The 14,199-nt window shown below is 34.0% G+C and overlaps 1 protein-coding gene across 1 annotated transcript; it reads left to right on the forward strand.

Moving 5' to 3' along the window:
* The first annotated feature begins 242 nt into the window (after positions 1-242).
* Positions 243-9,334, forward strand: LOC145198079 (uncharacterized). Its single transcript, XM_090079935.1, has 4 exons — positions 243-1,752; positions 1,887-1,989; positions 2,235-2,286; positions 2,408-9,334. The coding sequence occupies exons 1-4, from the start codon at positions 1,325-1,327 to the stop codon at positions 9,205-9,207; spliced, it is 7,383 nt and encodes a 2,460-aa protein (XP_089936061.1). The 5' UTR covers positions 243-1,324; the 3' UTR covers positions 9,208-9,334.
* The last annotated feature ends 4,865 nt before the right edge of the window (positions 9,335-14,199 follow it).

Below are 14,199 nucleotides of genomic sequence, written 5' to 3' on the forward strand. Positions count from 1 at the left end.
TGTAAAGATTTTTTATTTTCTGTTTTGTCCATGCCGGCATATCTGAACACTAACCTTATAGTAATATAACGCGCGTTTAATAAACGGAATATTACAAGCTTACTTATTTAAAACATAATAATGGATTTAAAAAACAAATGCTTTTAACGGCAGGTACCTAGCTGTAAATAACGCTTTTTGCTGGCTGTTAAATCCAGCTCTGCTAATACATTAACATTTTAAAAGTTATTTTCCTCCAGTTTAAGCGTACGATTACAATATTCACATTCGGAGGTATTTTAGTTAACAAATTTAATCAATAAAGAAAATATTGTAGAAATGAGGAAAAAGTTTTACTTTTCTCGTCACGTGACTTAAAATTTTGTTTTTGGAACAGAAACACATCAACTTTTTTACACAAAGTTTTTACAAATCAAGGTTCAGGGTGTCTAGGTAATGTAAAGTTAAAAAAGAAAAGAAAAGCCAAGGACAAAGAACTTATTATAAATCCATGAAGAATCCTGTTAGTTAATTCGTTTTATAAAATAGTGTCGCTTGAAAAATATAACATGAGATTTTTTAGCCAATATATTATCATTTCTAGACAATCCGAAAAGTCTGGAGTAATTCGACGGAAATACTTGGCTTGATTAATGCTCTCGATTACATTCTTTTTATTTGATATTCTTTTGTTAAAAAAAAAATATTTTTCTGTAAAATAAAAATTCTATAATTGTTAATCAAATTATCAAAACAACCGTAATTTATCATAAAGCAAATAAATGATATTGTTCTTTTTTTTCAACAAACAATTATTATTATTACTTCTTATTTATTTACGTTATGTAGTTTCTAAAGAAATAAATGCCTACGGGCGTAAATAAAGTGCTCTTAAATTATCAGTAAACATGTCCTAAGCTCTTTTTTTTTTTTTTTTTTTTTATTCACTTTTTGCATTCAAATAATGGCTCATTAAAGTTGTAGAAAAGATCTCTTCGAAGCTCATTGCGATTTACTTCGCGAAACTACCCTCTTATTTACGATTAAAAATTGCTCACGTTACGCCCTGGCCGTTGAATACGCGTGAAACAAACCACCTAACTCGTTTAGCAAACATTCGTAAGTGAAGCCGCAAATGGGGTTTGTTGTTTTAAGGAACAGAGCAATAATATAAAATAAATCTAAATTTGTCCAACGATGCGGTTATTTATATTTAATTACTATTAGTGAAAAAGAATGATTGTTATGGGTGAAATTATATCGATTTCGGTTATTGAATGACCAATGGTTACATTACAGTTTGCAGTTTGAAGCCGTTTTAAAAAGGTTACTTTTATGACTCATTATGAGGTACAAGAAAAGATGTTACGCTCTTCTCGTTACATTTTATATGATAACGGCTTTTTTAAACTTAGCAAGTTCTCTCCCAAATAAAAATAGTGAAACGCTCTTAGCGGCTGTCGAGGAAACTTCGCTAACTCCGTGGTTGAAAAAAAGCTTCAGCAGAATAAACAGAAATGTCAAAGTAAAATTGCATGACAGACAACCTATTGTAGATTTATCAATAAAATCATTTGTAAATGCAAATAAAAATTTGCCGAGACGAAAAAGGAAGCGGAATAATGTCCCTCAAAAAATGAATGACATCAATAGTTCTGAAACAAGAGCTAATTTAAAAGATCAATCTTTCCTCAACAATTTTATTTCTAACCCTGACTTCTACGATACTTCGACAGCAAAAGTTGAAAATAAAGAAACTGACTTTTACGGAAGGTAAAAAAAATCAAAAAAACTATTATTGATTCTTAAAAATTTTGGATTTTCATAACTTAATTTTGGTTGAACTCGGCTCCAGTTCTCTGCCACTGTTAAATACTGTTTACGTTTCTTATTTACGTTGTATTTAGCAAGACGAATCCAGCAAAAAGTTGTCGAGACGTATTTCTAACCAAAAAAGATATATCATCGGGAAATTATTGGATAAAAACTGAGGATGGCGAAATATTAATGGTTAATTATTATAAAAATTCCTTTTGTTTTTTTTTATTGTGTTGCAGGTGATTGCTAATCCCCCAATGGGCAAGTGCTGTTTAAAAAAAAAGGGGGGCCTAAATAAGCAATAAACATAAGTCCAGTGAAGTTAAAGCCTTAACACACTGAGGTTTTATTAAAAATTTGTAAGAGTTTGTATGATTTTTGTGTTAGAATAAAATACATAGACGTTACAAAAAGTTATCTACGCCTTTTTATTTTAGGTTGCTTGTGGTTTTCCGTTGAAAATGCAAATGGAACACTTCTCCAAAAAAAGCAAGTCGCCTTTACGTTTTTTCATTAAAACAGTTTTAATAATGTATTTTATCGTTTTTAGGATTTATCTAACTTCTTGTATTATGCGATGAAAATATAAAAATAATTTTTCGTTTTACAGGTCCAAATCAATTTCAAGAAAATGACAAACAACTTATTTCAAATGAACAAAAAAAAAATTTAGAAAGAGGGAAAGCTCCGGACCTAACGAAGAGCATATTTGAAGAGGTAAGAAAGAATCAAGATACAATAAACAACCTAATCATCGAAGATGTTAGCGAGCCTATTTTGAAGCAAGAAAATAAATTTCAGTTAAAAATAAAGACAAAAGAAAATGTGCCCATAAGGTCGAGTGAAGTGTTTATTCGTAACGCTAGCCCCAACTCTCCAGTTCCGTCAAACTCAATGCAAAACGATAATCCTCATAACTTAGAATTCGTGCCAACTAAAAATTCAAGGTTTACAGTACCTGGCGAAATAACAACCATCAAAACTTCACCAACAAGAGCCACAACGACGACAAAATCTAAAACAGAGACAACAACAATCCCAACCTCAAAAACAGTCCCGACAACAACAACAAAAGGAACGCAACCAACAACTGTTACTACGACCACAACAACTCCTATGCCAATAATAGTTACTCCACCAACAACAACTACAACAACAACAACATTTACTATGAAAACAACACCTGCATCAACAACACCTGTATCAACAACGCCTGTATCAACAACAACATCAACAACAACATTAGAAACAACAACAACAACAACAACAACGACAACAACAACAACTAGCTTTCCATTTCCAACTCCCCCAGAATTAGTTCGTCCACCAGAAGCAGCATTAGTATCTAATAAACTTACAAACTATGACTCAAACTTTGCATTTGGTTTGCCTGTAAATATGCTGCCAGACGAAAAAAGTGTAGATAATTATAAAGCAATCAATCCTATAGTCAACTATAGATTTGATAATACAACTAATGCGAACAAATTCAGCGCAAGGGTATCTAAAGGATTTCGGAAGGGTAATAAAAATGGAAACGCAGGTGATCTGGGTGATATACAAGAAGAACTTCCTCCTGGAGAAGGAACTGATTTTGGTCACCGGCTACCGATCCCCAGCGATACCCAGTATACCCCGGAACAAGCAATGAAAATTAACTATAAAGTTGCACAAGAATTTGAGACGCAACCTCAAGTTCGTAGTTGGGCGTTTAGAGAAAACAATATGTTGCAAAACCATATTTTTGATTTACAATATAATAGTCTTGACGAGAATGAGAAAAAAAAAACTAAAAGTATTCAAAAACCGAAAGCAAGAAGCTGGACAAACAACCAAATGGATATGCAAAAAAATTTAACCAAGGAGCAGTACAACAATTTTGAAAAAAACGAACGAGAAATTTCTGGCGATACATTTAAGGAACAGTATAAAGAATTTGAAAATTTAAAAAAAAGGACAGAGCTTAAATCCATCCATGATAAAGATTTTTTCAATCTTCCACTGGTCAACAACCAAGAAACATCCTTTGGCACCTTACCAAATAAAGAAGAAAACGAAATAAACGCGTTTAAAACAGATATTAAAAATAACCCTCAGATAACAGAAGACGTGGGACATAGTAAGGAGAAAATACCTCAGCAACCAATAATTGAGGATTCGCATGAACTAAATAATCCGGCATCTAATAATTCTTTTCAACTAGACAGCAAAACTTACGGCTATAATGATTTTGCTCAAAATTTTCAAAAATCTATCAAAGAAACCACTGTAAAGAAAGTCGACAAAACTCAATATTCAAACCATCTAGAAAAGGATCATGATAAAACAGACAAGCACATTTTAAAAGATGCTTACATTCAAAACGAATCCTTTCTGCAGAGCAATCTTCTTGGGCAAAACGATGTTTTAACCTCGACAGCTATTGCCAAAAACTCTCAAGGAACGATAACCCCCAACTCACATATTGACAGAGCTTTCATGATGAATTCGTCTCAGAACATAAATGAAGCTAATCAATTGAATCCAGGAAAAGGCGAGAGTTCTTCTAATATGTTGATAGTTAAAAGAAAAGAGACGCAAGCAGCTAATAAGCGAGGCAAAGAAGCATATTTAAAAGGTGATGAATTTATCCTAGACTCTGAGAACGATGAAACTGTTAATGGGTTTTTTAAAAATACCACCATAGAAAATGAAAGAAACGAACTTGATACTGACAAAAAATTTGAAGTATCGAGGCCGATAAAACTAAAGCAAATCAGTGGTCCCCCTAATCCAATTGTTGCAGAAAAAGAAGAACTTCCTCTGAAACAAGCACCGAAATTGAGATATCTTGGCGTTTTGGACGATGATTCAGAAAGATCAGATAAGTTCGAAGATCATGGAAAACATCAAGCGAAACAGAAAGATGAAAAAATGTTTTTATATAAAAAGCTTAGAGGTGACAGCGAAGAAAGCTTTGAAGCTAAACCTTCAAACATATACGTAGATAACCGCGTTTTTATCTATGGCGGAATGAAAGGTGGTAAAGAGATATTACCAACTGTACTTAACACAGTAATTAAGAAAGATAAAGGCGGCGAAGAGGAAATTCAAAGACGTATAAAACTACACGATTTTTCGGAGTCTGACGCGCCAATCGACGGTAGTTCTAAATCTTTTGTTAAAAAAAAAAGCGATAACGCGGTTACTTTCGAAATTGATGATACTGCAAGTAGAGCTGTGAAAGAAATTTCAAGTGATCAAGACAAAAAGATAAACATGAATAACCTTAAAGAGAGTTCCAATATTTTTATAGAAAAAAGCTTAGACTTTGGAAATAAACACAGGCAAGAAATAGCTGCAAGTGGCATGAACCCAGTAATTAGACAACTCACAAATAATAATATTTTTTCTAATACAAAGAAAGAAAATCTTGATCAAACAGCTTCGTCTCAAAAAGATTTAGAACAAATTCGACGTATAAATTTGATAAAAGCGCAAGCGCATAATTCAGATGACGTCACTGCTGGCAAGTTTTCTACATCAAACTTAAAGGTTTTTTTGTATAAAAACGGAACTACGGGCTCCGATCTGATTGATTCATATGGATTTGTAAGAGATGGAACAGGAGGCGCGCACAGAATTTTCGGAACAAATGAAATCAGCGAACAAATGAAGCAATCAAATGCTGAAATAGGAAATGTAAAAAGTAAATTCGAAGCGCGACCAATTCAATCAAGCATTAAATCTACAAATAGAGATTTAGCAAAAGCTCACATTACAAAAGCTAATAGGGACAAGTTTGACTCTTTTTCAGGAGAATTGGGTGAAGAGCAACAACCTTTTTACATTGCAAAAGATACATCCTCTGATCAATTACCTGTCACAACTAAAAAGAACGGAGTAAAAAAGTCTCAATATATTTCACCGATTAATCAAGAACAACTTCCTGGAGCTGGTGACAAAACAGATTTTCTAGATATGACTGGTATTTACGAACCATTAAAAACTTTGAGTCATAGCATGTCTGGGTTAGTCTCAGACGCGCAAAAAAACATGGGAAATATCCCAGGATATACAGAGGAAAATAAAAAGACGGATGAGCAAGCAAGAAAAAATGAAAAAGCTGGTAAAATTTTATCTCAACCAAAGGAATTTTTATCGCATCAAGAGTCTATTCGACAAAAAATTGAACAACCAGAGCAGCATAATACTTTAAATGAAGCAGCACTGCCAGTCATGGACAAAAGATGGGAGATTAAAAACCCTCTCTCAATTACGAATGCTCCGACTACAGGAGCTGATAAACGAACCGAGCTGATCGAAGTCGAGGAAGAATTTGCAAAAGAGGAAAGCAAACCACCGAGTCCTGATCCAATTTTACAGAAAATTATAAATCACATGAAATCTGGTTTTGCAATTAAAACATCAAGCTTCACAAAAGGAGTGGATGACAAACGAAATCAAATTCACATGAAGCAATTTCCACAGATTCTTAACTTACACGATGATAGCCAATACAAGCACACTTCTTTTCATACCCGTAGGAGAAAAGAAATCTCTGATGTGAATTCCGGCAACAGACTAAAAGCTCAAAAATTAAACGCTTTTAATATTAGCAAGCTGGAGGATTACAGAATGTCAAAAAAAGTTAACGAAACAAATGGCACTAGCATTTTTGCACCAGTAACTAACGTAAATAAGCTCCAGTCAAATGCGAACGTAACACAAGAGTTTGCAAAAAACTCAAAACTTGTTTATCAATCAAGTAACAAACTGTCTCTTAATAAAACTGCGAGCTTTTTTAATGTATTTGACCTCAAAAATATTGTAGTTCCAGCTTTTACAGCTTACAAGAACTTTGTTAAAAACCATGATTTAGTAAAAGAATTTTTTAACGGAACTTTCCCTGAACCTCAGGAAGATACCTTAAATCAAACAACAGAGGTCGATGAATTTAGTCAACTAAAACTTGGATCAAGAGCAAGAAAATTTAAAAGCTCTATACTCGATGATACGAACGGAGAAAATCAAATTAAAACGAAAGATGACTTAACACGCCAAAAAAGACAAACATATATTGCTCCTAAAGCTTTCACTGGATTTATCCGCACTTTAATTCCTTCAAAAGTTGGACACCTTCAACCTTCCAACCTTAAACCAATGCCTCCAGTAGGTCATGATCCTGACGATTCAGGACCAAGCAACTCAGCATTCTCTGATTTTGAAGCTTTAGGCAAAAGTAAAAAAAATAAATCAAAATCTTCCTTGGAAAATGAATCAAAAAAACAACTCACAAACGCAAAAACAAAAAAGTCCGATGACGAAGCCCGTAAAGAAACGAAAGCAAAAGATGAAGACGGAATACTAGGACCAAAAGATGATTCAGCCGAAACAGAGTTAGAAAGAACTAATAAAGAAGATAAAAGTTTAGAGCAAAAACCGATTGATACCACGTTTGAAGCTGGTTTAAAAGAAACTGAAAAAAATGAAGAATCAAAAATTAAAAACGTAGTTGACAATGACGGAGTCAATTTTGATCTTGGAGCTCAAAGAAACTTTACCGAGAAACAAAAACTAGATGACGATTCAGGTTACGGAAACATTACAATATTTAATTATCCAATAAATGTGACAGCATTAGAAGAAGGTATAATGCAACTAATCAATCAGACCACACCAAGTCCAAAACTTGATAAAGGGAAAGAACAAAGCGATTACGAAAAAGCAATTGAAGCCCAAAATAAAAAGTACCCAGAGTTAAAATTACCCCAAAAGCATGGGGAGTATATTCCGCCTGACGACGAAGAATATCAAGGAATACCAATCGAGAAGCCTAAAATTATTGCCTCAAAGAATAAAAAGCCAATTAGCGAGTATCATAAACCAGAAGAAAAAAACATTACAAAAATTAAGGGAAAGAACAGCAGTAATCAAACATTTCAAATCAACAGCCAATCTAAAAATGGCTCGGAAAATAAAACAAAAGAAGAATCTTACAACCCTCCATTACCGCCATTAAAAACTTCCTTAAATGAAGATAAGTTGAGTAAGGACTTAAAAATCACTAACATAATTGACACAACTCCCACTGAAAGTCCAAGCCATTCTTTAAAAGCTTTAGCTAAAACTCAAAATACAGAAGGAAGTGCTAATAACAGCGAAATATTCAAATTGACATTAACAGGAGGTAAAATTAAAATTGAAAAAGTGAAAAGCGCAGAAAGCGCTTCAATATTAGGTGAATCTAGCTCGGGAGTGAATTCTTATTACAGCAACCAAATCAGTAACGGAACTGTCATGCAAAATAAAACATCAGAAAAAAACTCAACTGAACCTACTAAAGTTAACAATACAATAAGCGATTTCCAACAACAGACTGAACTTATTAAAATATCGGAAGCAAAAAACTCGTCTGAAAGAAAACACGATCAACCAAAAGAATTTAACACAACGAACAACACAAATCTTAATGAAACTGCTTTTAAAGAACTTCCTTCAAATTTAACTGCAAATGAAACAAGCAATCTACAATTTGTGGCAAATAAAACACTTAATGGACATGTTCAACCCATTCAGTTAAACCCTACAGAACTAAATACAGCAGGTATTACTCCTTTCCCAATAGAAGGAAATAATGCTATTCCTTTGATTCCCATTCCAATAGACAGTCCTTTAGGAAAGCTTCTTTATCCCGCATTAAACATCCCAGCAAGTAACCAAATACGAATGTTTCATCGTCTCATTAAACTAAATAATAGTTTATCGTCAAGTTTAGCATTACAGCCAGAACAAAAAGAGAAGACACAACTGGAAACAACAGGAACAAAACAAGTTGAGCAAACCATGAAAATGTTTGGCAAGCAAAAGCCGAACAAAGATGATCTTGTTACGTTCCTTCAAGCTTCTAGAGACCATGCGTTTAATAATTTTGACTCTTCAGTAAACGAGAGGTTGTCAAATATGCTAATTCCTGATAAACGTGGCTCCGTTTCCACAAATAAAACATCGCCACTTATAAACACAGCGTTGGTATCAGGAGCCAACGATGTTGTCATAGATATACCTATATTTAAAGCTCCTGATATACAAACTGTTTTCCCGATTCATTACAAAAACACTTATGACCAGTTACCTGGTGGTGCCGTTCATATAGCGTTAGAAAACAAAAACGGACGTTTTTTCATGCTGCCGGATACGTCGAACCTTGCACAACCGATTGTACATCAAAATTCAAAGCTTGATTTACGTTATAAAGTAACATCTCAACCTCAAAAAAAAAGCTCGGTCAATAAAAACCGGTATCAACACCACCAATCAAACAAAAGAACTGTATTAAAAAATATGCAAATTTTTCATACAAGAGAAAAAAATCTCAGCAAAACAAACACTAATAAGAGAGCCAATCAAACACGAGATTTGATAAAATAATGTACAGAATAAGTTTTGCTTCTTGTTTTAGACTTTCAAATCAAAATAGTTAACTATAATAATTTTTGTAAATAGTCATTTCACCCAAATTTAACAATTTAAGAAAAAATCATATAATACAACCGCAGTATTTCGTTTTGATGACTATGAGGGGGTTTTCACAGAAATGTTATATGGTGGTTTCATAGTACTCCGTTTCACAGTGAGTCAAAATCAAAAAAAACTGGCAAAAAACCAAAAAAAAAATAATAATAATAATAGCTAGGAACTAATAAATTGAGTTATAATGTAACTAATACTCTCAGAAAACTGGAATTAGTTGCATTTTAGTTAATTTTTAAGGATTCGCTAAATTTTGCACCTTTTCCTGAGAAATAATATCTTATCATTATTTTTATTGCGAAACTCGCGTCCGAAATGTTTCTTTTAGCGTCACTCTTTTAAGGTTGATATGGGTAAAAATAGTTCAAAATTTGATTTGAAGACATATGTTTACGATATTTGGTAACTATAAACAATATTTTTAACACTGCATTTTGCTGTTAGATTGTCATTCCTAAGATCTTAAAAAAAGTACACCCATATTGATTTTTTTTATTTGTTTAATCATGAGTTCGGCTGAAAAACTAACAGATTCCACAAGATTCCATGGTAACTTTAACATTTTCCCATTGATAGGTATATGAAAGCAATAAAAAAAACATGCTTAAACAAATCATGGTAAATTTCAAATTTCAAAAACCAAAAATTGCATGATTTAACGGCCTATTGCCTGAATTAAACGTCTAAAGATCAAACTTTCATACAAGATAACGAATGATAATTCATTGCTTACATTCATCATGAAAATACATTTAGTGCCTATCCTTCAAGAGTTAGGAATTAATCATGATAATGTACTTAAGGCTCTTCTTCTTGAGTTTCATAGATTGAAGGGTGTGACCATGGAAGTAATGATGAACCTAAAACAATAAATCTCAAGAAAACTCTACCAATACTCAATTGTAAGTTCAAATCAAAATTGCAGAAACATTCAAAACCCTTCTCAAAGCTTCTGAAACATGAGCCAATCTAATTGGATAAAGAAGTAACAGTTAACAGAAAAGAAGTAGCTGCAGGTCCAGGTAGAAAAAACAAGGGCTGGGAAGATCTAAGTGAGGGAAACAAAACATCTAAGGTTAGGGGTGTCCACTATGCAAAAAATTTTCAAAACCACCCAAATTGAATTTTTTCCCATTCTAGCGTTTGTGTATAATGTAAAAAAATTTTTCATCAAATTTTAATAACTATTCTAGAGCCCCCTCAGAGCCCCTAAAGACAAGCCCCAATTTCCAGTTTAAAACAGTATCTTTTTTAGTTAAAACACAGAGAAATAATTATTGTGAATCTCATTTTTCAAGTATTTAGAAATTAAATCGCAGAAATCAAGCCAAACAAAAGCAGCTTGCATAATATATGTTAAATTATCCAGTTTAACCAAGCTAGTTCTGCATTTTTGGTTAACAGTTATAGTCAAAGTATCAGACGGGAACCCCAAAACTAAAATTAAGACTGTCTTTCTGAATGTTATTAATGTTGTTTAATTGTCCAAGAGTTTTTTTGCCAAAGTCAGGGTATTGCTGCCTGTGATTTTCAACGCCCTGCAGCAACCATTCTCTTTGTTCTGGATCACTGGTTATGATGGTGGCGAATTCTGAATTCAGTTTAACTCCTCTTTCTGCGGTACCATTTACAACTTTTACCGTACGAACAAATTTTTCAGCTTCTTTGTATCCTGGTTGCTCTGTCCATTGTTCAATTGGTTTAGCAAGCCAATCTGTATTGATGCCAAGAATGCTGAACAATGAGTGAGATTCAGGTCCCAGAAGATTTGACAAACCTGTTTGACGAGTGATTTGACGAAAAACTGGCTTACCAAGACGAATATTTTCGGGTACTGGAATTTCCAAGAGTTTGGCTGCCATATCTTTTTTCACAGTGGAACTAACATGTTTGCTGAAGAAAGCAAATGGAACTACCTCTTCTGTCAAATACCATCGGTGATTGGTTATTTTAGAAAGAATGACATCAGCAACTTCCTTGTCTATTTCTTTGTAGTCCATCATGTCGTGGATGAATTGCAGGTCATTCATAGGTGCATCAGCACCAATGCTAGCTTTTTTCCAAGTTGGTGTGTGGAAAAGATAAAGATATCTGTTCATTCTAAAAAGTTTGGTCGTCATCCTCTGATCATGAGGCAATTGTTTAGAAAACATGAACATTTTGTTCGCATAAATGTTACATGCCATCCACCGAGCTTGGTGGATAGCTCCTGGTTTAAGAAAGTGTACACCCCGCGGTGGAGTTTGCCCAAAGATGATCAGTGTGTTCTCAGCACAGTCATCTCTTAGAAATGTTGTAGCATCTTCCTTAGCAAGTAGATGTGTCAAATGCTGTATGGTCTGTCTTTTGAGGTTTTGCAAACAGGTGCCTTCAACAGCTAAAGTTTCGATTGGCAACTGTTTATCCAATGCTGGCCAAGCAGTTTTAAATTCAGCAAAGAATTTATTCTCTGGACCAAAAATGTTTCCAAATAATTTCTTCCAAACTGCTCCGACAAAGATTTCAAAAATGTGATGTCGACAGGCAAGATAGAGAAGTTTTTGACCTAAGTTTTCTTCAATCAATTTAGCAGCACCATTGTGGATGCCACTATTACTGGCAGTGGTACCAAATACCAATGCCACAACATTGTCGCTTAGATCCCAAGCTCCTAGGAGATCCAATGTTGCATTTGCTTGAGTATCTCCTTTCGAATCAACGAGAACAGGAACACCAAGCAATTTTCCCTCACTGTATTCTGGAGCACCCGACACAAGCACAGCTAACTGTTTATGTTGCACGACTAGTATGTCTTTAATCAATTTTCCGTCCCAGTGAAGGGCACCAAACTGGGGTGGGTTGAGCCTCACATTATCTATAACACTCTCAGCAATCCTCTGTCGATTTAAAATTCTACTTCGACGAGATGTCGATCTGGAGATATCAAAATCGTCCAAGTTTCCACCAGCAGCTTTAATTACAGCAGACACAATAATAGTTGTTTTATTATCAGACAATTTCAGCCTGTCTGCTGCAGAAGTGATTTCCTCGCATTGCATAACTCTTTTGGGGAGGTGAAGAGTAACAAATTCTGATCGTCTATTCATTGGAGGTTCATAATTTAAGTCCCACCCTAAACCAATATCTACTTAAGCAACAGCAATATTTTCATTAATATTCTGTTCTTCGTCATTAACTTCCATGTCCTCATCATCCTGATCATCCTGTCTACCTTCTTTTTCTACTCTTTCTTTTTCTTCATCTCTAAGTATGATTTTCCGATTATATCTAACTTCTTTCATTTTTGCTTCAATCTCGAAGATTTTGTCATGCCCGTCCAAGGTCGCCTTTCTGTCTTTTTTTTTTATCTAAATAGAATGCAACATCATCATCTTTCTTTTGGGCAGTCAGTAGCCTGGATTTCATGATTTCCTGTATGGCATCAGGTGATCCAATATCAAAAAGACTATCCAACTTGGCCAAGAAGTTAACACGTTTTCCGCCAGCATCACTTTCGCGATTCTTGTTCTTCAACAAGCGGTTCCACTCATTCCAGAGACACATAAGATCTAACACCGAATTTTGTCTTGTCTTTGTCTTAATGCGTGTTCCAGAAAGTTACAACAGTGTCGATTACTATATAGCCAATTTCTTGATTTGTTACATGATTTCGGACATTTTCTTCATCGCGTCGTAAAAAAAGAAAAAGTTTCAAAACCTGTCTACAATCGGGTAGTTTTGAACCAGTTATTGATGGTGATGGGTGTCCAATTAACCAAAACTTAGTAGAGGCACGAGTAACAGGCCTTGTTGTTGATGATGATGACGGCGGTGAAGGCTAGTTGGTTGTGTCTGACAAACAACTGGAACTGGTTGGCAAAGATTTGAGTTCAGTTTCTACAACTTTACCACTTCTTGTCAACATTTCAGTTTTAATTTATTTAACTAAAACAGGAAACAGCAAAATAATTATAACAGCCAATATTACTATTAAATTGTGTCAATATCATAATATTAATTTGCTTGTTTATGAAATTTGTAATCAATGCAAAAATGTGCTACTGTTTTAACCCATTCGTGCCATCTCTATAAATTATAAAATGTAACAAAAAACTCAGGCATTAATGGGTTAAACAAGAAATTGGGGCTTATCTTTAGGGACTTTGAGGGGGCTCTAGAATAGTCATTAAAATTTAGTAAAACCTTTTTTTACACTGTACACAAACACTAGAATGGGAAAAAATTCAAAATAATAAAATCAATTTAATTCATACCAATTCAAAAAGTAGTTTACTCACTTAAGTATTAAGAATTATCTTGTTTAATGTTATCAAGTTGGCTAAGTATCCTGCTGAAAAGTTGGTATTAGCTTCAATAAGAAAAACCTCCAGAGATCTTACCTAGAAGGATTTTGTTTTTGTCATAAAAAATGCTACAAATCCTGGCAAAGTTAAAAAGGTTTGAGGTCAGTTTTCCAATAAAAATAAAGATGTCTTGAGCTTTAACTTCAGTGTGACCTTCTAAATGAACAGTATCAAATTATCAGAAACAGCAGTATCAAATTATCCTTTACTTCATGAAATTAAGAATGAAAGGTAGAAATGTTATCCTGAGGGTGTAGTTCTGACAAAAATATCTGCTTCAACTCCTCTACAGAGTATGTTTAATCATACTTTGACAAGGATACTAACTTTTACTGAATGTCAAGACTCAATGAAAATATTCGCTGAGAAGGTTTGTAGGTGTACTTCACTTTAAAGGGGATTTTGATGGTGCCTCCAGTAAAAGTGTGTATAAACAAAAATATCCTGATACAAATATTGGTGAGGCCCAAGTTAACGAGTAAAATCTTTTTCAGACAGCTATTGTTCTAGAGGGCTTCTTATTTAACTATACTGCTAGGAAACAGTA

This window comes from Hydra viridissima, unplaced genomic scaffold, assembly GCF_058129835.1.
Source record: "Hydra viridissima isolate aposymbiotic clone 2 unplaced genomic scaffold, HvirCarnegie_v1 scaffold_2, whole genome shotgun sequence".
Classification (NCBI taxonomy): Eukaryota; Metazoa; Cnidaria; class Hydrozoa; order Anthoathecata; family Hydridae; genus Hydra; species Hydra viridissima.

Excerpts from the sequence above, each read along its gene's own strand:
- LOC145198079 (XM_090079935.1), top strand. The coding sequence starts at position 1,325 with ATGAGGTACAAGAAAAGATGTTACGCTCTTCTCGTTACATTTTATATG. Across the intron at positions 1,753-1,886 it reads GAAACTGACTTTTACGGAAG|CAAGACGAATCCAGCAAAAA; the intron begins GTAAAAAAAATC and ends CGTTGTATTTAG. Across the intron at positions 2,287-2,407 it reads GGAACACTTCTCCAAAAAAA|GTCCAAATCAATTTCAAGAA; the intron begins GCAAGTCGCCTT and ends TTCGTTTTACAG.